Here is a 24,657-nt window from a genome sequence, read left to right on the forward strand (position 1 = left end):
CATCTCGACCCTCTGCCGGTCGATGACTCGGGGCCATGTTCTACTCCCAAGCCGTCGAGAGCTAAAACGCTTCCCAAACTTCCTGAAAAGTACGTTAGTTCTCCTTATTGATGATCGACATAAAGGATAGCTTTTTTGGTTCCATTTTGCCTATATTTGTTTCTCTCGTGATCAGGTATGAGATACTGTGTGAGTTCTTCAATTGCATGGAGAGCTCCATCCGCTTGCTTCGGCTGAAGGGGTCGATGTCCACATTCCCCAACATCAGCACCAGTATTCAGAGTTTGATGGATAGGTGCCGGTTTAATCTACTTGGGTTGCCCTTTTGCAGATCTTCTTGGTTTGATATGAAGCGAGTTTGATGAGATTAGTTTCTGTGCTCAGGAGATTCACTTATGTGCATTTGGCACAGTTGAAGCACATCATGCCCGAAGCTATAATGATCAAGAAGGTGCTTTTGCATGATGAGACTACTTGCTGTATGAAGCCAGAGCTTCAGGTCACTCTGCAGGTTGATGCGGTAGCGAAGAACATCAAGGGGAGGAGTGAAAGTGGGTATTCGATCTTGCGGGCAGTGTTCAGGGAAAGGCTTGTGGAGTTCTTCAAAAATCATCCCCAGGTACCCAAAAAAATCCCCTGTTCATCCCCTGTGTGTAGATAGATTTCTGTGCAGGTTGCTCAGAAATCTTGACTATTTGATGTTGTATGATTGTGCTCCCTTTTGAAGATGATTATTTTGCCTGGTACATTTCACAGCATTCCATTAATTCACCTTCAATTTTGGTAATTGTTTATGATTTTATGCAGTAAAAAGATGTGATGTACAATAATTCATAGATTGCGGATAGATTTATTGTGTTGTATCTCAGGGAGATGAGGTTCCAGAGGAGCAGCTGCCGCATCCATTTAATCCAACAAAGCTCAGTGTACATAAGAGCGTGAACATCAATGCCGATCCATCAGGCACCAAATCCTCATCAAGTGCTCCTATCCAGCAACAATTTTTAGTGCCATCTCACATGTCACAATCTTTTAAGAGGCATTTTTCTCGCAAAATTCCCATCCTTAATCCGGAGAAAACTCCACCGATGTGCTCTAGTGAAGCTTGTCCTAAAGATGATCATTCTGACTTTGCCGATTCATCTGCCATATCTAAGAAGTCATTGCTCAGTTCTCCTATTTCAATAACCTTACCAATTGTAGAAGGAGGTGATGAAAGGGATGCTGCAGGGTCACCCAGAGCTGATAACTATCCTCATGAGGAATCAAATGTTCAGAAGGGAACTCCTGCAAAGCTAGTGTGCACTCCTTTAAGGTTAATGACTGATACACCGGAAATTCCAACATCAAAGAGACTTAGGACAACCCCATCGAACAAATCCGTAAGGCGATCGGCCCGAACAAAGTTGTTTATGACTCCAGAAAAGAGTGCAAATGAGTGTGATGATGATGGAAGTCTGTCTGCCAGTGATGATGTTCTCAATTTTCTACCAAAAACTCTCTTGCAGTCGGTGAGTCCTATCACATCTTCTTGCTGTGGTGTTTTAGCTCTAAAGCTTCTGAAGATGTTTCTTGAAATGCCTTCTGTACTACTATTTCATGGTTGATGCACTGACAGATTGATCTTGCTCTCATTGGCACAAGTTCCTTCTTTTACCTTTTTTGTATGATCTTACATATTATCAGTTCAGACTGATCATTGTCTTTCTTTCATTTGTTTGTTTTAGATTGACTGAATTCACCTGTTCCTCTTCCTAAAATATAGGCAGTGTTTCATACCATTCTATATCTAGTGGGGAGAACGGTATCTCCCAGATTCATTTCAAGAAAATTGAAATGAATTTAGGCTAAATACAGAGGAAACATAAGCATTGTGCTGATTTTCCTATTTATTTCATGTTCTTCATGAATCCTTTAGTGGTTTTTAAGGAAATGTTTCACATCAAAGTTGCTGTTTAACCATATAAATTGCTGCATAAGACTGTATGTTTCATGTGCTACCATTCTCTTAACAATCTCTCTTGGACACAGTGAACAGTTTTCGACGACTTCATATTTTCCAAATCCCATCGTCAAAGCAAGTGAAGTTATAATTGTTGTATTTTTCAGATCAATGTGAAGGAGCAGAAAGCAGTGCAGGAGAAGCAAGCTGGCTTTGCCGATGCTATTAGACGGCAAAAGTTGATAGCTTCCTTGCCAAATATTTTTGACATGATCCTACTCACATTTCAGTCATGGAAGAGATCTGTCATGACAAAGCATGAGTTAACTAACAAGTTAATCTCAAGTCACTCTAAGATAGTTGATCAAGGTATGCCAGCTGACATTAGGTTGGAAATTGATTGATGTTTCCATTATGCAAAATTGAAGATTTTTCCAAGCTAAAATTGTGGGACTTTGGACCTGCAGGTGAAGTGGAAGAACAGTTGAAACTATTGCTAGAATTAGTTCCAGATTGGATCTCTGAAAAGATTGCTTGTAATGGGGACACACTTTGTTGGTAAGCTTCACAAGAAACAAAATTATTTTGCGCTTGCGACTTTGGCATCATACTCCGTATTGTTATTAAGTTTTAGAGTTTAGGGTTCGGAGTTTACAACTTTATAGATTGACCTAGCATTAAGTCTATGATAAAGATTTTGATTGGATCATCACAAACCCTTTCTAATAGAGATTTTGATCATATTACCACAAATCCCAAAAACTTAAGCCCTTAGAAATGAATAATTTTTTAACAACCTATCTCACATATAAGTTGGATTAGATTAAAAGAAGAAACTAAATCCAAATGTACAGCGCAAGTCGATCAAAGAGGAAAGTACTACACAAATTTTAAATAAACATGATAAACACATGATTCGAACTCATAATCAGCTTGGATATCATGAATTGGATTATAATTGAATCATTACAAATTTCAAAAGAAATAATAGCTTTGGCAACTCATCGACTAAGATGATATGCTGTGAAATTGATTTTCTGATTTTTTTTTTCATTACTACTATTTGATGCATGTTTATGATCAGCACTTGACTCATTGTTAATGTTTACATGTTATGCAGTGTAAGTAAAATATCAAATGCAGAAGAGATCAGGCAAAGGTTATTAGAAGCAGAGTAGTAAAATGCACCTGGAAAGGGATAGATCTTGTCCTTGAGATCTTCCGGGACTGGTTTCCAAGAAGCCACGGATGCCGATCGGCTCTAAATTGGTATTAGCATAATTGAGAATGAGTATTTTTCATCTTTCTTGTTACCTACATTTGAGAAGAAAATGAGATTCAGAGGAAGCTTTTGAATCGGAAATGTAAAAAATGGATTATTAAGATCTATCACAATCAATGAAGTAATTTGATTTTGAGGAATCCTTCATTTGATCTGTGAATTCTGATTGTAAATTCTTATTCTCTTTAGATTACTTTTCAATATGGCACTCCATTGGTTCTACTGAAAATACAAAATTTGAGTGTGTGGTTTCTTACATTTCTCAAGTTTTCATAAAATAATTTAGAGAATATTTTTCTTAACCATAAGCATTTAAGCTATCACTCTCCAAAGTCTCTCTTATAGGATGAGATGTCAGGTGTAGCTCCACTCCAAGGATCCTCATCTTCAACCTCTCCTCTCCTTTCTGCTCTGCATCTCTAGGATCTGATAAGACTCGAGGTCCAACTTCACTTGAAGGATCCTCTTCTTCGACCTCTACTCTCTGCACCTCTTCACTCCTCAAGATTGGAGATGATGAGAAGACTCGAGGTCCAACTTCACTTTAAGGATCCTCTTCTTCGACCTGTCCTCTCTTCTCTGCACCTCTTCACTCCTCAAGATTGGAGACGATGAGATAGATGCAAGGTCCTAACTCCACTTTTGGTTACCGACATTTATGAAATCGACATGAATTAGATATCCTTTAATCAAACACAAGTATGCTACTACCACTATATACAAAATGTCCTATCCTTATATTTTTGACATTTATTGTTTTAAGCTTATGATTATACGTATGTATATATTTTAAAATTGTAATATTTATAATAGCAAGTCATAAAATTAGGTGCAAAATTACATATATTGATAGATCATCTTCATACTTCACATTAGTGGAAATCTTGGACACTGGAGCACCAAACCAAACTAACTTAGCTAACTCAAGCAAACTCATCGCCATATAACAATCCAATTTGTCAATTAGGCAAACAACATAAAATTACACCATTAATCCACAGTAATAAGAGAAAGAAGAGATGCAAGAAACATTTTTATATTATACATGAACTTGTAAACCACTTTTAAGTGTTAGAAACCATTTCTATGCAATCTACTTAAGATTATAGAATGACCAAACAAGGCCATATCACATTTGATTTCGAGCCCGAAGACCAAGAAATAAAAAGATTACAAGAAAAGCACAAGGTGGTCGTTTTGAAGAGCACATTGTTTTGAGAAAGTCTGTATTAGGACATATTTGATGTTAAATATGCACAAAAATACAAAATTTGTTGGGCTAATATTTACAAGATATCCTTTTAGGCCTGTGATGTATATATATTCGGAACTTCAAAACTTTTGCTATTACATGGTTCCTGCTAACTCAAATGAGTACTCATGGAGGCTCTCCATAATTCATGGTTTCTCCACTTTAGTGTTGTCCATAGATAAAAGCTCGACCGATATTGTATCATACCGCTGCTTAACTTGTTCAAGGTCAAGTACAAGATTTTGATACTGCCAAACAGATCCAAGATTACAAATATGACAATGGAATATGTCCAATGTTATGTGATTATACTAACTTTCGTATATGTTCAAAAATTATAGTTAAACTTTGAGTTCAAACAAGCAACTTTAAATGGGGTGTCTGGTTGTTAAAGTATTACCTTGAGCAACAGCCCTTCCTGTATCTTTTCCTGCTCCAAGCACCTGAAGAAAGAAAAACCAGAAAAAAACCACTATAAGTAAAGGTTCATATGATCCATTAGGGATATCATATAATCAACAATAAGGGTAAACCAAAGAAGCATATTTAATTGGTGTACTTGAATGACAAGTTTCACTCACTCTTTGCGTAACTTATTGTTTTCTTGCATCATGGTTTTCACCTGTTGAACATGACACTGCCTCTCACAATTACTCCACTGCAACAAGATTTACATATATCAGCAACAATCATATACAGAATTAAAGGCAAATTCACTGTTCCTGTCCTATGTTTCATTCTCTGATGGACATAAGTACACGTTTACATTACTAGACAGACATGCACAAGATATTATATTCTCTTCAATAAGTACTTCAAGTCAAAAATTAAGTCACCTTTTTTCATGTTACTAAATGTACCATTGTTATATTCAACTTTTGAATAATCTATAGTTTGAAGATTAGTTTAAAAGATTGGGCCTTGATGTCATGAACAGGCTGCTTCTCTGTGATTAGATGATAGAATTTAGGTCATGAAAACAACCATATCCTTATGAGCATCAAGACTGCATATATCGACCCTTTCTAGACTCTACATTGGTGGAAGCCTTGTGTATTGTGTCATTCTTCTAGTAATTTGAATGATTATTTAACCTCTAGAAAAATAATAACAACATGAAGCTATAGTAAGCACTATTTAGAGCAATATCACTAAATTTTGAAAAGACAACTAAAAGGAATTATTAAATTACATAGTTTAACAATAAAGTCCATGATGTCTTCCAACTCTGATTTATTTACTAACCTCAGGCTTGTAATTGGTTTGCCCTCCTTTCTTTTGCTCTCCAGCTTTTTCTCTAGTACTGCACATCATTGCTTGTCTTTTAAGAGGTTCCCTTGCAGCATTAAAATCTTCATATCCTCTTTTTCTCGTCAGTCCTATTTTGTACATCATAAAATGAACAACATAAGCCAAAACTCTTGCTGTTACTAATATAGAAGAAGCATGTAAATCACCTTCTATAAAACTTGCGTTGTGCTTGGTACCAAGTTGTCCAGGAATGGCTTCTTTGGGGGAATGCGATGTACCCATAGCTGAAATGCCTTGCAGTGTATGAGAGGACTTCCTCCTTGTGTCTGTTAAAAATTCAGGGTTTACTGGGATGGGTCTAATGTTGCATCCTGAGGAAAGAGGCAGTGGGAAAGGAACAACAGCCAGAGGTGGTGTTGAATGGGAAATTTTCTTTGTATAACCAACCAAATGGCTATGATACTCCCTGTCAATGCAAAATATGAAACCTTACGAGGCAAATATTACAGTCTCTAAAGGTGTAAAGCAGAACTAATACATCAAATGAAGTGGCTGTGTCAAACCAACAAACAAAATTTGACACAATAAACAAACTCCAAGACTTTTGTTTCACCTTATAGCCACTATTTTGTCTCGGGAAATCTATATTTTGCCTTTTATGTATCACTTACATGCCAGTGCTCTATTTTCTTTTAGGAAAAGCTTGAGAGCAAGTGCAGCCATTATTGCCGGAAGAAATTCATTTCAGAGAACATAGCAAAAGAACACGATCTCAATTGGCTTTAGTTAAATACATAATTCCAGAAGCCCAATGAGACTGAAGCAGTGTGCAAAATTCAAGCCCCATCTAGTGTTGTTGAAAGCACTAGGCGATATAAGGTGCTAAGGTCCCTCCTGCTCATGCTAGGCGTTTGCCCCCAGAAAAATAAGATGCTTATCTCACATAAATTATGAAAATATAATCAAGGATATAGACATTCCTTAAAACAAGAACTTAAATTAAAATATGAATTTTTATCTTTATATTAGAACAAGAATTTGACATTGCTTTGTTAGAAATGTTACACCTTTTAGTGTTTTTGTCACAAAACATGAAAATGATAGAATTAGAATCCTTTGGATCATTTGAATAATTGCACTTTCATCCAGAACACATTTTAATGTTTCTTGTACCTGTAGTTGTCCTTATACTTCAAGCAAAATTTGAATTGTAATAATAAATATATTAATTGTGCCATTAAAAGGGGGATAAAAAGAGAGAGAGAGGAAAGAGAAGATGACAGAAATATGGAGAGAGGAAAGGTGTTAAGGAAGGAGGGAGAGGACAATAGTTATGATTGTTGCTGGCTAGGTATAGGCAGACAAGACCGCAAAGAAGACAACAACAGTGAACACCGGCCACAGAGAGAGGAGAGGAGAAAAGAAAAGGGAGGGAAACAAAGGAAGAGAGGGCGGAGATGGTAGGGTGGGAGATTGGGAGAAAAGAAAACAGAGCATCCACAATGGGGAAACGGAAAAGCAAGGAAAGAGGGAAGGAAAAGAAGAGAGTAGGATGTTGAATTCACTAACTCTCTAATCAACTGTTTAGCACCAATATTAGAAAATATATCGATTTGTACCACTTGGCAGGGTTTGTAATACCATACTATACCACTAGGTACGGGCGGTACGAATCGGTTCGCCAGCAAATAGGGCACGCAGACTGCCAGCTACTGGACGGTATCAGGCATTTGGCCGCATATCAGGCGATACGAGGCTGTACCAGGCGGTACCAGTCAATTTCGACCGTTACTGACCTATACCGGCTGGTACCGATCGATTTCAACAAGATACTCGACGAGATACTTTTGACCGGTACTCGACGAGATATTGGTCAAGTTTATGCACGGAAGGGGAAGGAAAAGGGGAAGCTAATGGATGATTTTGAGCAGATACGACAGAGCCTACACGATGTAGATACAGAATGAAGCTCATCGTATTCACAGTCGTTGTATTATGGAGAATTTTATGGCCAACAACAGTACGATGATAGTTGGTCATACTTCTTCGAGCAATAATATGATACGGAGCAGCAGATCACTGGCAAAAGTAAAAGTTCTGACATTCACTAATACATGCCTCAGGAGCCACCTCGGATACATGTGATTCAAGACGATTAACTTACGACCATCACCACATTTATGCACCAATGGCATACGATGTATCAATGCACTATGTTATGGGATCAATTTTAGGATCGAGTCTGACAAACATATAATATTGATATACAGATACATAGGATCGAGGACCTCGATCCACTCCTGTGGAGGTCCGTCGTTTGTTTTGGTGGTAAAATCAAGTATATATACATATGTGATCACTTAATTCATTTGAATCTTAAAGTTGAAGTTGTATAAAAAATAATCTAACAATTCAAATAATTTTTCTGTAGATAATTCATTATTAACGGAAGAACGATTCAGAACAGACCAAAATTGCGAACCTTACACAAGACAACTCCTCAAAGCCCGAAAAAATATGTGATACTATTCTTACCTGATTTATATTAGTTTTGCTAAAACTATACTAAATGAATATTTATTTCTAACTTAAAAACCCTATCCTAACTTTTTTTTTCTATTTTTAGGTATTTTCAGAGGTTTTATATCTATTTTAGGCGTACCGCTCGGTACACCTGTATGGTGCGAGATTAAAAACCTTATCACTTTGTATCATGATTAAAATAATAAAAAGGTGAAAAGTAAATGATAGTGTGCTAGTATCAAGATTTATGTTTTAAAGCTAGTACTCAGTCGGATGAGTAAATACTGGTCCCTACCAACCGGTAAAATTAAGATTTAACACCTTGCTCTCTATAGTTGCTTGCATCACTATAAATACTTTATACAAGGACCTCTAGATCTTAAATGATAGAAAAGAAACTTATAAAAAGGTGGATACATAAGCACAAAAGTACATTTTCTTCATGTATAAATTCCATATGCACACTATGAAATAAATCTTACCAGTACTCATATGTCATTTCTTTCAATCGGGTCTCAAGTTTTGTAAATAGACTTGATTTTTCAAAACCTTGCTTATCGTGTGTAGGTTTGATAAAGTTCGCCTCAAGTACACCTAAAAGGACCAGGCATTTATAAGAATTTAAACAAGGTACCAATAAGGATAAAAGAAGATTAATGGGCAGTGGCAAGTCCCAACAACTTGTGTGCAGAAGCCAAGTTGCAAAAGGGTAACAGGATATTAATCAATAAATTAGAAGAGAGAGAATATTTGAGTTCCTACCAACAACTCCTCTACCCCAACTGCCTGATGTGCATGCCACTTGGAAAAATGGCTGAAAGAATAAAGAATATTTAATATGTATTACAAGAAGAAAAAAAATTGTAGTCACATAAAACATAATATTCAAGCAAGTCAAATGGCTTTGAAAAGAAGTTGCAAATCTGAACTGCAATTTACCACCAGAATTTATTTCTCAGATAAAAACCATAAGTTTTAAATCTGAAGTAAACTTGTAGCTTATGATTGAAGGTTAAATGAAGCATACGTCTTACCAAGATTAGACGGTTCTTGTGGTAGATATTAAATCCATGAACATTGACAAGTGGAGCCTCTTTCAAGAAGCCAATGGAAGTGATAACCTCACCCTGCATTAAGAGAGAGAAACATGATAACTAAAATGTATGAGGTACTATGTTACACAAGAAAAAATCTTTCAGATTCTAGAGATACAAGATGATTATTATTGAAGGACATTAAAGTATTCTTATGGTTGACAATATATACATATACATATACATATATATAGAGAGAGCACCCTTTAGATTCTGCTTCTGACATAAAAGAAATGTAAACCGCAAGAAATCAGCACCCCAGAAAGCTGAGTAACATAAAATTTCTTAATTCTTGAGAATATTTTTTGCTGCATCAGTTGATAAGAGAACTGGTATCATGAAAACTAATCTGGCAAACAACTGGTCAAATACTGAGCTGAAGCCTGATCAGTAAATAAGATATTAAACTTTGTACAAATAGGATTCTTCAGTTCGTCTGCACAAATGTTTCTTCAATAAGTATGATGCATCAAGGCCGATGCAATAAATGATGTATTGAGACTGATGCAAAAACCCTTGCCCAACTAAAAAAGCTCACTAAAATGTTTTTGTTTTTCTAACATCATTAGTTTTTTGCACAATCATGTACTGATCAAACTGTCAGAAAGTAGCTAATCAGATAATAGTTTTCCATTTCACTATAATACGGATAGATTGGATAAGCAAAATAGCAAAACATTGGTTTAACCACTAACTTTTACAAATGTTGCAAATGCATTGACTTTAGCACAAACCTCTATTCTTCCTCCAACTTGTGGTTTATACTTGATACATTCGCAGAATTTGAGATCCCTGGCTATACTATGATGCTCAACTTCCTGCCCGCGTAAAATAATTCTGAAATATTCCGGTGTGTGCAAATACAAAATGGAGGAGTATGCCTGTAAGATTTCTAACATAACTGTCAATAGCAAAACAAGCATTCTAAGATAAATTTAACTCATAAACATAAAACTTACTCGAAGAGAAAAACAAAGTCTAGTTGCTATATGGTTTTGTGTTAGTGTCACTGAAATGTTGTTTGTTTCCACCTGCTTTGGTGCTCCACTTACAATTATATCCTGCAAAAAGAAAATAGTAGCAGTAAAACCAGATCAAAAGGTTTTGAGCCATTAAAAGGTACTTGTACACCTAAAAGCTTTTAAATGTACTTCCACGGTTCGAGACAGTTTGTTTGGAATTTGGAAAAAATCACAAGCTATAGAAATAAGACCTTTTAAAAGGTAGAAATGTGATATTTGGTAACATTATCCATAATGATCACAGGCTTCAAATATAACTGTTTAAGAATTTCCTAACCATAAATTGCAGTAAATTATAACTTCATTGACTCAAAAATTAGGTAGAATTGCGAACCTTTTCATCAGATTCAAAATCAAGTTCCATGTTTCCCATGTCATTAAACCATAAGTTGTATATGATTATTTTTGTGCCGTTATGTCCAATGTCATCAAACTGCCCAGTAAAATAAAATTAGTTTGAATTTATATGCTAGTGTAAAAGAAAGAGAAGATACATACAATTGTATGAGCAAAATACATGCATGAATCAACAGCTATTAAGAAAACAAAATGCTGTCATTGTTGACAGAGTATGAAGATCAAATTTAAGTTCTTGAAAACCGTACAGGACAAAGGAGCATTATCACTTTAAGTTCGACTTAAATTTAGCTGAAGAAAATGTAATAATACATGAGCAAGTATTCAGTATGAACCAATATGCATCAGCAACACTATCAGCATATTTACTACAGAAAATCAATGACTTGTCTTGCCAATTTCAACCAGTTTAATAGTCATTTTGCTAGGACACATTCCAACTGGAGATGGATGTTTGCTGAAGAATGAACACAGTTGTACATAAGTATCAGATATAAGCACGTATCAAGTTGTTGTACCTCTGGTCACTGTGACTTTATTTCCATGGTCAAACATGACAAACTTCCTATGTAGCCAAAAATCATATGAGAAAATTGCAGAATTGGTCCTCAAAGAAAGTTCAATTTTGAACTATCAGTTCAAAATATTAAATGTTAAAAAGTTCATTTCATATATATTTATAAAAGATGATATTTTTAGAATCTCATCACTAAATTGGAGCAGTACGAGAAGAAAATCTCATGTACAACTTTTTAAATTAAGAATAAGTGTGATAAATAACATTGATATCTTTCTGAAAAAAAATTAGAGAAAAGAATCTCAATTTTGGACTATTTTGTAGATGAAAGAGATGTCCTTTCATTCTGCATATATTTTTAGATAATTAGGGTAGTAAAAAGTAATACCAACATTTTGCAGCATGGGCTGATAACCCATGGAAATTCTCCCTCAATCCTAAGAAAATAGAAGTAAAAAGTTGTTTAGAAAAAGTTTATGGGCTCTTGTAGTTATTATTTTTATGTAACTCCCCAATAATTTTTGCTAGGTAGAATATTGTAAAATTAAATACAGTTCATTTCCAAAGTATGTCTTGGAAATGAACTGTATTTTATGTGCTTCAAAGAGTATGTCAAAATGCAAATCACCGAGACTTTAGGACAAGACATGGAAAGAACAAATATTAAAAATTACATTCTTTAGCAGCTCAGTTTCTGTCAGGAAAGGGGACCATTTCAACAGCATCGACAAATTGGAGGAAAATTGCTTTTGACCATTTCGAAGTATATTTATAAATACACCCTTGGACGGATCAAAGTAGTAATCCACCTAGAGGAAACAAAATAGGCATATAACTAACAGATGGTTTCTAAACAAAATGAAGAAAGCCATGAAAATTTAATAATCAACTACTTGAAGAAAACATAAACAGAACCACGGAAAATTGTTAACTTGGACATACTGCTGGCACTACAACATCATTGTAACCTTCTTGCCTCAAAAAAGTGTAAGAAAGGAGTCCAATACTCTGGGTTAACACCCTGGAAGAAGAGATAGTATTAATTCATTATTTTAAAAATTCAATATTTAATGAAGGTAAGACTTATGAGTTATGAGGCATAAACATGATATAGAACCATCACAAATACCCATTGAGCACCTGAAATGTATAAAAACAAGGGCAACTGCTAGATAATTTCCAAAGCCAAAAATAGATATGATCATAAACAACATATAACTTATTGCATTAGAAGCATAATTTTCTCCTATTTTTATTAAATATTGTAATTCAAACCAAGGATAAAAATATCATACCATATTGGAGTTTCGAGATTCGCTCGGTACTGTATACCGAGCGAGGTATTTCAGTATATATATATATATATATATATATATATATATATATATATATATATATATATATATATATATATATATATAAAGTAAAAAAAATCTTTTTCGGTGACGTCGCCTCTCTTCTCCCCAGGCAGGGCGACATCGCCTCTATATATATATATATATATATATATATACTGCCCGGTACCGGACGGTATTATTCGAAATTGAAGACCTTGATTCAAACTACTTTAATTCTTTTGTAACAGAAAATTAATCTAGGAAGCTACTTGTAAAGGAAAAGTGCAAATCTTGAAAGTTGCATATGTTGAGCTGTCCAAAAAAAAGAATAAAATGCAACTTCCCTTCCCGCAACAAAGACTTCCTTCAGTTTTGAACCCTTTGCATCAGTAAGACCAGGTCCTCCTGTAATTTATTGCAATCATAAAACCCCATACGAATCGAAAAACCTAAAATATTTTCACTCTTCATCTGATACAGACTCCTTTTTGACAGTGCAGATAAACCTATATTATGTAATATGTGTAACAATGCAGTACAATTCCATACAAAAAACCTGATATTATGTGACACAAACCCAATACAACCCCTCATCTCATTCAAACTCCAAAGCATCACTACCAGGTGCCAAAATGATGACGGCATGAGATCTTTTGTATAATAAAATTAGAACTTTAGAAAAATTCTTGCCGTGCTGAATAAGACATATGGTATTTACATGGCGTGATACCTTTTATTCATGCAGCGGCTGAAAACAATCACATCTGCTCCAAGTCTCATTGTGCTAGTCTTGAAACCATTTCCATCTGACATACATGTTGAACAATTTTTATAAATAGTTGAAATATATATAATGACAAAATTGAAAACAACCAATTAGTAGAACTATACATTGTCCGATGGTTGAACATGATTGTTTATCAGAAAATCCAAAACTCATGCAGCGTCTCAAGGATTCTGGATCCATTCCACCTCCATCATCTTGACACAAATCACAAATAAAAAATAAGGAACAATTCAATTATGTAGGACACCTCCTTTACCTCCAAAAGAGGAAGGAAAGCAGCTCCAAGAAAATATTAGACTTTATTTTAATAACAACTAAGAACAAATTACCTTGAATCAGCAAAGCAGGGCTGCCACTTCGTTGATTAATAATTTTGTCCAGTTTGACAAAAGTAGCCCCATTGCATATCTGCATCATGAAAGCAATATAGAGAAAATTTTATTTGTCAGCATACATAGTTTGTCAACATAATTAATTCACCTGATAATCTCAAGAAGACAGAATTTAATGCAAATAAAAACCTAGAATGTACTTTCTTAGAAACCAATTATCCACAATGTCCAATTAAAATTTCAATCATATAAAAAAAAGAACATCCCAAACAACCATATTAAATTTAATAAGAAAATAAATCCATGTATTAAAGAAAATATATATAGATTCTACCTCATCAACCGCATTATCAAGAAGTTCTGCAATAGCTGGATATCAAACATTAAAAAAGAAAAGGTAATCAGTAAATTTATTTTCTAAGAAATATAATCAACCACAAGAAATAACATGTTGCGTATGTATACCTCCAAAGACCCACTTATGTGAAGTAGCATTGGAATGGAGAAATTTGGGATGAACACACAGACGATTTTGATTATCTGTAAATGCAAAAATGACAGTTCATAAGTATCTAATAAATTTTGGAAGAAACTACAATAGCTAGACTAGAAAATCACATACTATGAGATGATGGTCCAACAAATTGTTGAACTTCATAATCCCCAGCACTCCAGAATTGCATGCCCAGTGGAGCACAAGAACCACTAGAATGACATGCAGGGCTAAATCGATCAGCAGAAAACATCCCTTGTCCTGATATACCCGAATGAGTCAAGAATCTATTTGATATTTGCAAATTTCTGTTTTCTTCAAATCCTTCACTTATGACAGAATTTGGAGACACTAATTGATCATTTACACTTGCAGAATATGCTTTCTCTTTACCAATATTTAACAATATATTTGGCTTCCAGTCCTTCACCTGTATTTTGATTTCTTCATTACCACACGCGTCCAGAATACTCATCTGAAATAGGACAGCACTATAGTATTAGACTATTATTAATTATGACAAGTAATGCATCATATAAAGTGCATACCTTAGATTGTCCAACTAGATGCTCAATATCTACAGAATAGATAGATATTTCTGAACAAGGGTAAGGTATTATTCTAAATAACAAATAGTTACTTTATTGACCTTGTAATGATGAACCAGATTTACAGAAAAAGCAATAAAAATCCGAAAATCATATTATATGTAAAGATTCTATTCTGTGTTTTGCTGGTGATCAAAATAATAAAAAGAGCAAAACCAAAGCACAAGACCTGCCAATGCAAGGTCTAGAAAGGGTCAATATATGCAGCCTTAGCCTTACAAGTAGAAAGCTTCATTCTTTAGTCAATCCTTGATCATCCAGGTAATCCCACAAGAAAAAAACGATCCTAAATGAATCTCTATGTAATTATAGGTTTTGCCTCTCTGCTTGACTAAAATGACCTATGCTGATCCATATCTGCTGGTACAAACTGACAAACAAAAATGTAAATTTCTTGACTTCACTAATCATCTCATGGTAATATTCATCAACAGCTCATCCTTTCATTGCATCATGCAAGGAACATGTAAATTCAAAGAAATGAAACTCAAATCATTTGTTAAACTTTAAAGATACTAATACTCCACTAAACAGTTTGGAAATTAATACTTTTGGTGATAGGCATTACAAGTATATCAGAACTATAAATCTGAACAAGAGAGAATGTAATTTCATCAACTTCATTGTCCACTTCAATTTACATTAATGAATAGACACCCATTCCATATCATTTTAGGTTATATGAATTGTGCGATCAAAACCATTTGTGGAGGTCTCTCACATGTACCTATTCCTGCCATTGAGCTTTGATGAGACAATATCACCAATAAACCTAAAAGAATATATATTCTTATACAGTCTTCAAAAATATTATGTCTTTGTCTATGTCTCCCCGCAATTAATTATTCATCTTGTCTAACCATCATGATATCATTTTATGTTGTAAACATAATAGAAGCAACTTCAATGAAACTTCACAAAATAATAAAACTAAGTGTATGAATGCTAGTGTTTATGATAGCACACCATTGGGTAGGTTACGAACAAGGCTTGCAATGCCAGCAAGGACTGTTGAACCATCCAAAATGGTATAACATGGGTGGGTATGTACCGATCCAGGCATAGGCCAATACACGGACCACCCTCATTTCAGGCGACCAGGTCTAGTTGAATAAAAACAATAAAAAATATAAAAAAATATAATGGGACCCATCCAACTCGATAGAAAAAAATTCTAAATAAAAATTAGGGCTTGTGTTCATGAGTCCTGTGCTTGCATTCAACGTTGCTTCTGCTACTTCACTGCTTCCTAGGTATGCTACCATTGCTTCTCCTCCTCTTCTTCCTTCTTCTTCCTCCTTCACCACTTCCTCTTCCTCCTTCTTCCTCTGTTCCTGAACCGCTCCTTCCTCTTCTCCCTCTTTTTCTTCCTCACTGAAACACTAGTACATACCGATGTAGTGTGTTTGTACACCAGTACTACTTGGTATATACTAGTCTAATAGATCACGGAAATGGGTCTAATACTCAAAACGATGATCCTTGTCACCTGGTATATTTCAGTATGGATGGTATTTGCCCATCCAACATATTCCTAGTACGCGAACCAAGGTAAATCAGGTGATACACCCAGTATAGGCTCTAAACCGATACTGGGTGGTTCCAACCCTATAACATGCAATTTTTTTTTTTTTTCACTCTTCAAGTATTTTTTCAAAACTCGGTATGTTCTCATGTGCCAAGTTTTGTATCAATACAAGTCCTTACCAATACAATATCAATACACAAAATTGCAAACCTTGACTAATCTAATTTTTTGCAATTATGAACCTTGACTAGTCTAATTTTTTGTGAACCTTATACAGTACCCATGTTGTGTTGTTTGCAATTTTGTACCATGGCCTGCCTAATTTTTAGCATGTTACATCATGCCACACAACATCATGCCAAAACATATGAGAAAAATCCATGCCACCAATGTACAAAGACCATGATATCATGCATATATACATAAGAAAATAAAAGAATTACATATATGAAAGCAAGATTTTGCACCTCAAGCTAATAATCATCTGTTAGCTTGTCACAGCATGGCCATTACCAAAATAGATTGACATGAAGTGATTTTGCACGTGTTTCCGAACTGTGATATAGATGCTATGTGTTATGCCTATATTGGTCATAAAAGTGACTGAAAGATCTCACTAAATGGAATTGATTAATGCATCTAAGACATAATGAGCATTCTCATCTCTTTGAATTCAATAGTCCAGGAAATGAACCAGTGTCCCTTCACTAGTTCTTCCTAACAATTTTATCTCAATTGGAATTCAATTATTGACAGTGTGCCACTCAAGCCACCTGCCTGTAAAGTGTGGCAATTGATCTGTAACAGCACAGAGATATTAAACCAACAAGCCACATTATGAAACTTGGAGAGTGTAACTGAAGGAAGAATGAAATGCCAAACAAGTATTTTAGCCTAGAAGATCAACCATGGAAATTTTTTTTTTTTGAGAGAATTAACAAAAATTTAGAAAAAGTACCATGGTATTTTTAAAAAAGTATATAATAGAGTTTCATAGAGATTTATTATAGTCAATTGAAAATGAATTTATATTTATATTGATTCAAAGATATATATAATAGAGAATCACAAGTTTAATGAATGTAAATGTGCCTTGTGCAACTTGTGATTTCGCTCAAGCCGATATGAAATGAGCGATATATACCAAGTCAGGCATGACTGACTATGTGGTCCGCCGCCATTTCGAGTGGTCAGATCTGACATATTTAATAAAGAAAAAAACCTACTAAACAACGGCTAGAACATGAGCCTTCTTCGTCCTACACATAGAGCCCAAGCCACCTACTATTGCCTATCGTACACTTGATTCGAGTATGCTTCCTCCTCTTCTCCTCTTCATCCATTGTTTCCTCTTCTCCCTTTCTCTTCCTCATTCTTTCTCCTTTTTTTTATTCTTCCTTCTCTTCTTCCACTGTCTCCTCTTTCTTTTTCCTCCTTCATTTTCCTCTTCTCCTTTTTTCTTCTTCCTCTTCATTTCTTCAATATATACCCATGTACCACATGTCAGTACACTGATACCACTTAGTATGTATTGGTACAATCAGGGACGATTACAAATGATCGATACAATTTGCTATCTAAACTAGTGCACAAGACTACCATTACTCTAAGTAGGGAGAGTCAATGAATGTTATCTAACCTTTGTAAGCAAAGAGACAATTATGCCCCAAAACCTTATTCCATAGATCACAAAGGTTTAGCCTTATGATTAAATAAAAACCTACCCTTAAGAAATGTCTCTAGCAAATTTCATGTGATCATAGGACTACACCAATTATCAACTTGAGGTCCATTTTCACATTATTATTATTATTATTGGATGGTAAATATCGATCTGATAGAAAACCATAACATGGGCTAGCCAATTTCAAACGGTTTGAATTTATTTCAAGGTTTTGGTTAAGGATGCTAAACCGCCCCAAATCTCTATTAACCGACTGTCATGCTACCATCGACCTACCCGCTACTCAGGTTACCTATCTGCCTAATGGCTCTCCTCCTATTCCTCCTCTATATCCTCTTCTTCTTCCTTTATATCCTCTAATTCTCTCCTCTAGATCTTTTCCTTGTTGGAGAAACGAGAAGTGTCAAAAAAGTAAAAGTTTTAAATTTTTTTAGAATTCTTATTCAATAAGAATGAGAGATTTATTCTTTAAATTAAATAAAATAATTAAAATGGAGAGGGCCATTATGAGTTTTTTTATATACCCGTTATGTAAAAGATAATATAAGATAATTATAAAGGCAATTATGTTTGATGGATCAACATGTTGGATAATAAAAAACAACATATTAAAAAAATTTAAAATGTTGGGATAGCCTAACTGGTAAAGACTTTAACAGATTATTGCAAGATCTTAGGCTCAAAACTCATCTTCACCATTTATCCTTTATTAAAAAATATTTAAAAAAATTTAGTATAATTATTATAAGAATATTAAAAGAAAAATATATGAGATTATTAAAAAAACCAAAACAAGAAATATTTGCATTCATACATAATTAGTTATTAGCCTTGGTGAAGAAAGTTTGCACTACTAATTAACCTAGGTACATCAACTTCTTTAACAACTCGTTGGTACTCTCTCCCTTATCAAATACCATAAGAAATAATTCCTATCAACGTGGTATCTGAAGAGGGTTAATGTTTGCAATCTTGCCAAACAAAAAGTTATCTATCTTCATGACTCATGTAAGTCACAAAAGGCAGCCTCTAGTACACTTCTCTAAGACACATATCAACAGATAAACACAACAAAATAACAAAACAAGTGATGTATTGCCCTTACTGATCTCTTTTTCAAATTTGCAATTGTGACTTCTTGATCATACAAGCAAGAAAGGGAAAAGGATAAGAAGAGAAAGATTGATTGACCCAAGAGGAACCCAAGAATCCTTTATATAGGGCAAAACCCCATCAAAGAAGGAAATCCTTTATTAGTTGGAATAAAACTGTCTTTCCAACTCAAGAAATAAAATCAAAACAGAATTAATCATATCATAACAGAAAAAGATTTTCTACCAAGTGTAAAATCTTGCGTCCACGTGTACGGCTGCCAAAAGTGCCGGACATACCAAGGAAGATTCATCTTTCTGTTCCGTTCCCGTGTTTGGATACGAAGGTTTAAACGGAACGGAAATTTATCCCCTTTTTTTCTCGCTTTTATTTTTCTCGTTCCCGTCTATAAATTGGGGAAGGAAAGAGGAGAGGTTACGCACAAGGGCTTACGTTTCTTCCTCGTCGGAAGAGCCGGGAATCGACCGCTCCCTGGAGAAACAACGCCGCAGCTCTGCTCCCCGCTCCGCTTCTCGGCAGCCTCGCGCATTCGGAGACAGATAAGAATCTCGGAATCATGATTAGATTTATGAAACATCTCTTACTAGCAAACAGAAACATGATACAAACCCAAATAAAGAACGGATTTATGATACATAATAGATTGGAACTCATTACTTACTTTGAATATAATCTCATGGGAAGAATTTGATATATACATTCACATGTATACTTCAATATAATCTCATGGGAAGGAGCTTTATATCTACATTAACATATTAGGACAACGTAACACATGGTTCCATGTCATAAGTATCTTATGATCAATATTAGCACTAAGTGTTATCTTATTAGGAAAAGAATATGATTAGAAAATTAACATGTTAAAGAATTTTCTCAACCAATCTAATCGTCTTCTTCATTCTATTCGAATCTCGTCGTACCCTATACCAAAGTAGTTTTAATACTAATTATTACTTGAATATGTTATTATACTTAATTATTAGATTGATTTTGATACCAATTGTGGTGATATGATTTGATAAAATAATTAATACATTAATTTCGTTGAATATAAATTATAATTAAAATTAATTATAATATATCCATCAAAATCTCTCAATAAAACTAAATGGGATGTAATAAATGTTGGATATTTAATCAAACAAACAGAATTTTGGTTCAAACATATTTTATAAATCTAAAATAAGATTTTAGAATGTTTTCATAAAACTTATTAAATTCATAATAATATACATCAAAATATTATAATAATTAAATAAACATGTTAACATAGAAGCATGTATGATGAATTTTCTGAATTAATCGATGATTTGACCTTTTAATTACATGATGAATTCATCAGAGAACTAGGTGGATGCTTGTTGGAGTTTTAACGAATATCGCTTCGTAAACTTTTGAAGTTTTGGGTCTTTGAACCTGGGCTCATTTGCTCTCCCGTCTTCTCGAGAGTTATACTTCATGCATCGAGCTGGTTATTGGCTTTCGTCTGCTCTTTGCTCACACTTCTGAAGCATTTGAAGTGTTTACACTCTTTGCGTTGAGTTAGCTATTATGATTCACTTTCTCAATACCATCGAACTTCTGGAATACATGAAGTTTTCACCTCAACTTGGAGTAAGTCTCTCCATCAATCTTGTTGCCTACTCCACTGAGTAGCAAAGGTACATCATCGTATACTGCCTGCTTTGTTCCTTGGTCGTGCACTCTTGTATGACCTAAAGTCCTTCACTTTCGGCTATTTTGATGATAAGCTCATTGACATCGGTTTTACAAAGTTTCTTAGCCTTTGTCCTTCAACCCTATCTTAGTACTTGGAGTTTGCCTCTGCATGCTCCACCTCTTCGACCCCTTTCACGATCAAGCGCTCTCCCTCTATGAAAGCAATGGATCGATGACTTCATGGAAGTGTTGCCTTTACAGTACCATGGTGCTGTCATACATATGACCCTACTATCTGTCGTCTCATATCTGCATCTCTATCTTTACAATCTGTAGATATTGTCATACATATGACCCTACTATCTGATATCTGCATCTCTATCTTTACGATCTGTAGATATGTCTCTGTGGCACTCCTCCGAGTTCACTTCCATTCTAACCGATGCTTTGATTTGGGTAGCGAAGTCCTTCTGAACTTATCGTCGTTTCTTCGCCCCTTTTGACCCCCTACTTTAACACCTCTGTGTTCTCCAAGTAGTTCCCCTTAGTCGATGGAAAGACAGATTGCAACTCTCATGCATGGCCTCTGTCATTATGTTGTAGGGTTCGCATTGATTATGTTCTCCTTAGCTTCCTTAGTAGTAACGTTTGCTTACTCAGCCTTGTCTTCTAATTTGTCGGACTCCCTTAAGCAAATGTGAGCTCTAGAGTAGTCCAACTCTTCGACTGCTTTGATCATACCTCTGCATGATCAAATCTCTCCCATGGGACTCATTGGTACTTGTATTCGAACTTTTCCCTCGATGGTACACAACCGTCATATGCTGATGATCAAAGCTTTCACCCGATGTAAAATTCGATACACGCACGGAAAACCCACCTCTGTAGTACCATGGCTTTCACTCCTTGAATCCATAGCTTTTCTTGCTGTCGTGTTTTTCACCAAAGTAGAGCTCTTAGTAACTCTCAATCATACCTCTGTATGATATAATCTCTCACGGGATTAGATTCGTATGTATCGCATTGTCATGAACTATTCCACCATGATACGTTGCACCATGTCGCCTTCTGGTGATATCTCCATTGCATTCTGATCCTTGTGGGATGAACTCGGATTGTGATCCCTCAATGTGTGGCCTCTACCAACACATCGCAGGGCCTCTTCCACCTTCGATTGTGTTCGCTCTTTTGGCAATCGACCTTCGTCCACCCACTCTCGGGTCACACTTAGACGAAGCATCGCTCTAGGACAATCCGTCGCCTAGTAGCTCTTGAAGTCCACCGACTTCGTTGAAATTAGTGCACCATTGTTTGGATCCTGGGCCCCTGCCAATACTAGCATAATCTACGTTGTGTATCGCTTCCTTTATGGTAATTTGAATGGTAGCACTATGGCATATTCTTGAAGAGTACTCGTCTCCGCGTCCTCGTACCCCATGCCAAGGCCTTCTAAACCCAACTTTCCCTCCGTAAGTTGAGTTTCCTTAGTTCTCCATCAAATGCTTCTCCGAGATAAGGTGCATGTGCCACGAAGCTCCCTTCGTCTTTGGTACCATCCAAGATGAGTCTGCTACATCATAATAAAGGACCCATGGAATGACATGATCCCGCTCTTTCCTCAGCAAGAGTTCATGTCCTTGATCTCTTTCCAAAGAAAGCTTTGTGCCTCCACTCTATGTTTCATCTTCTATGCTGGCTCTCTTCATGCTGCTTAGGTACTTCGCCAAGTTACACCTAAGTTGCTCTGCTCCTCGTTTTGCATTCAGTGGTGACCCTCGCGCCCACCATTCCATGAGTTAACTCTCCATTCAGGCCCTCCTTTTAATATCAAAAATGTTAAGGGAAACCATTGTCAATATTTAAGTCCAACTAACATGGCTCGTATCTAAGGGCATAGGAGTATCCGAGGTGGCCTCTGATGTGGCTATGAGGTGTCTTTGAGGTAACTCCAAGTTAGAAGTCCTGAGCTTCCGAGATGTCTTTGAGGTAACTCCAAGTTAGAAGTCCTGAGCTTCCGAGATACCACCTGCACTAAGATTGATGTCGGGGGAAAATCTTTAATCTGATCCCTCCGATGCTTAAGTTAGTAAATAAGACCCCTAGTGTAACATAATGAAAGTCCCCCTATTAACATTTATCCTCCTCTTGACATTTTATCAACCTGAGTGGCAAGAGAGACATTCTTTTCTTTCCATGATAACTCCGTTAATATATTAACTAACAAGGCACATGCCAATATCTTTCGACTGTCAACATTCTTGAGAGGAAGGGATGCAACGTGCAACATGGTGCCTAAATGAAGGCAATGTTTATGACAAAAATAAATTCAATCTTCGCTAAACCTAAGCCAAATTTCGGCATTATCAGAGCAAAATAACAAGAGAGTCACATATATTATAATAACAGACACAAAAACTAAGAAATGTTTGCACTCTTATAGCCATCATTTGTGGATAACTGAAAAGTATCACATGAAACTTCATACAGGCTGTAGCTACAATGTTATTGCTCAAAACCATCCTCCATGTTGCATCCTGGAATTCTCATCTGGTTGTTGATCTGGATCTTCTTCTTCCTCCTCATTCTTTTCTTCCTCCTCTTCTTCGTCCTCTTCAGGAGGGTCTTCTGGCAGTGGAGTTGGCAGTGGAGTTTTCATTGGGCTAAATTGTGGGAAGATATCAGGTCTTCTGCCAGGTTTTGGCCTTTCCCATTCCTATATGTGAACATATATGTGACTGACCGTACCAAAGGTGAAAATATAGAATAAGTATAATTAACCAACATATGTCAACATCAACATGCTTCAATAAAACTCTCGTCAATCAACTCGTTTGATTTGTTTAGGAATCAGTTCATCAGCATCAAATCATGAAAACTTAAATACACATCCTTATGTAGGAATTAATCCTTCAATACCAAGAAGAAGAAATAGACTTGAAAAGGATACTAGAAAATTTACCAGCATATATCTGTTAAATGCTTCAAATTAATCAAGAAGGCAGCAACATCCAAACCTTGTAGATCTTGTCAAGGTTGTTGAAAATATAGACATGTGTATATACATATATTGGAAATGATTCCTCTATCTTTATTCTCCGATAATCTGATTTAAATGCACCAAAGCTTCTAGAAGTAGTAATACAAACAAGACAAGCTTGCTTATTTTTCTTAGAAAAGAGAGAAGAGCGAGAGAGCGAGAGAGAGAGAGAGAGAGAGAGAGAGTATCCACCTGTACATCAAGAGAACTCTCATCTTAATTCACTTGCTACTTGGACAAAAAGAAACAAGCAGTTTTATATGAAAAGAATATTCTGCAGTGTCACTTGAAAGAGGTCCCATGCTGGTATTATTATAATAAAGCCATCCAGATACTTCCATGTTCTATCCATAAAAGGACTACCACATTTCTTTATTCTTTGTTAGAACTATATTTTCTTTAAAAGTGTGTGCATGACAGCTATGTTTTCTTTAAATAGAAAAAAATTTCATTACATTAAATAGCATACAAAACGCTCACACATAATCTCAAACTTGAGGCTCATTAATCATACAATAATGCATAACAAATATGTTATTGAGCATAACAATAGCATAATTTTTATTTTGTAAAATCTCAATAATACAATGTAATAAATGTGTATTTATTACATTCTTAACCCTTACATTCCTCAGAAGCTAACCCTTACATTCCTCAAAAGCTAACGAATATTCCTAGATCCTTAGGTTAAACTAACAATTTTCCAACTTGTTCAGGACTCCTCAAGTCTATAGCAACTTTAGTCCAAGGCCATATGAGATCCAAGAGAGATCAACATTGTGCAGAATCTTAATGAAAACTGGTCTTTTCTGTTTCACTGAAAACCTCTATATCTT

General features: G+C 35.4%; 2 protein-coding genes across 8 annotated transcripts; one reads left to right on the forward strand and one right to left on the reverse strand.

The window, feature by feature from the left end:
• The first annotated feature begins 481 nt into the window (after positions 1 to 481).
• Positions 482 to 3,120, forward strand: LOC135649100 (CDT1-like protein a, chloroplastic). Its single transcript, XM_065167210.1, has 5 exons — positions 482 to 619; positions 870 to 1,586; positions 2,110 to 2,311; positions 2,410 to 2,500; positions 3,063 to 3,120. The coding sequence occupies exons 1-5, from the start codon at positions 482 to 484 to the stop codon at positions 3,118 to 3,120; spliced, it is 1,206 nt and encodes a 401-aa protein (XP_065023282.1).
• LOC103999016 (protein MICRORCHIDIA 6-like) lies at positions 2,938 to 20,033 on the reverse strand. 7 transcript variants are annotated; one of them, XM_065167839.1, is made up of 21 exons: positions 19,555 to 20,033; positions 14,620 to 14,664; positions 14,319 to 14,450; positions 14,162 to 14,236; positions 14,031 to 14,065; positions 13,694 to 13,772; positions 13,469 to 13,558; positions 13,308 to 13,383; positions 12,183 to 12,261; positions 11,915 to 12,049; positions 10,701 to 10,799; positions 10,304 to 10,405; positions 10,079 to 10,225; positions 9,285 to 9,377; positions 9,013 to 9,064; positions 8,733 to 8,844; positions 5,934 to 6,193; positions 5,722 to 5,855; positions 5,058 to 5,134; positions 4,877 to 4,919; positions 4,395 to 4,724 (listed from the first exon to the last, which is right to left on the reverse strand). In XM_065167839.1, exons 3-21 carry the CDS (start codon positions 14,440 to 14,442, stop codon positions 4,623 to 4,625), a joined length of 1,914 nt encoding a protein of 637 aa, XP_065023911.1. In that variant the 5' UTR covers positions 14,443 to 14,450; positions 14,620 to 14,664; positions 19,555 to 20,033; the 3' UTR covers positions 4,395 to 4,622. The 7 variants fall into 7 exon arrangements, with proteins under 7 accessions (XP_065023906.1, XP_065023911.1, XP_065023907.1 ...); XM_065167835.1 differs by having other exon boundaries at positions 14,583 to 14,664; XM_065167838.1 differs by having other exon boundaries at positions 19,545 to 20,033.
• Between the last annotated feature and the right edge of the window lie 4,624 nt (positions 20,034 to 24,657).

Source organism: Musa acuminata, chromosome BXJ3-9 (assembly GCF_036884655.1).
Source record: "Musa acuminata AAA Group cultivar baxijiao chromosome BXJ3-9, Cavendish_Baxijiao_AAA, whole genome shotgun sequence".
NCBI lineage: Eukaryota > Viridiplantae > Streptophyta > Magnoliopsida > Zingiberales > Musaceae > Musa > Musa acuminata.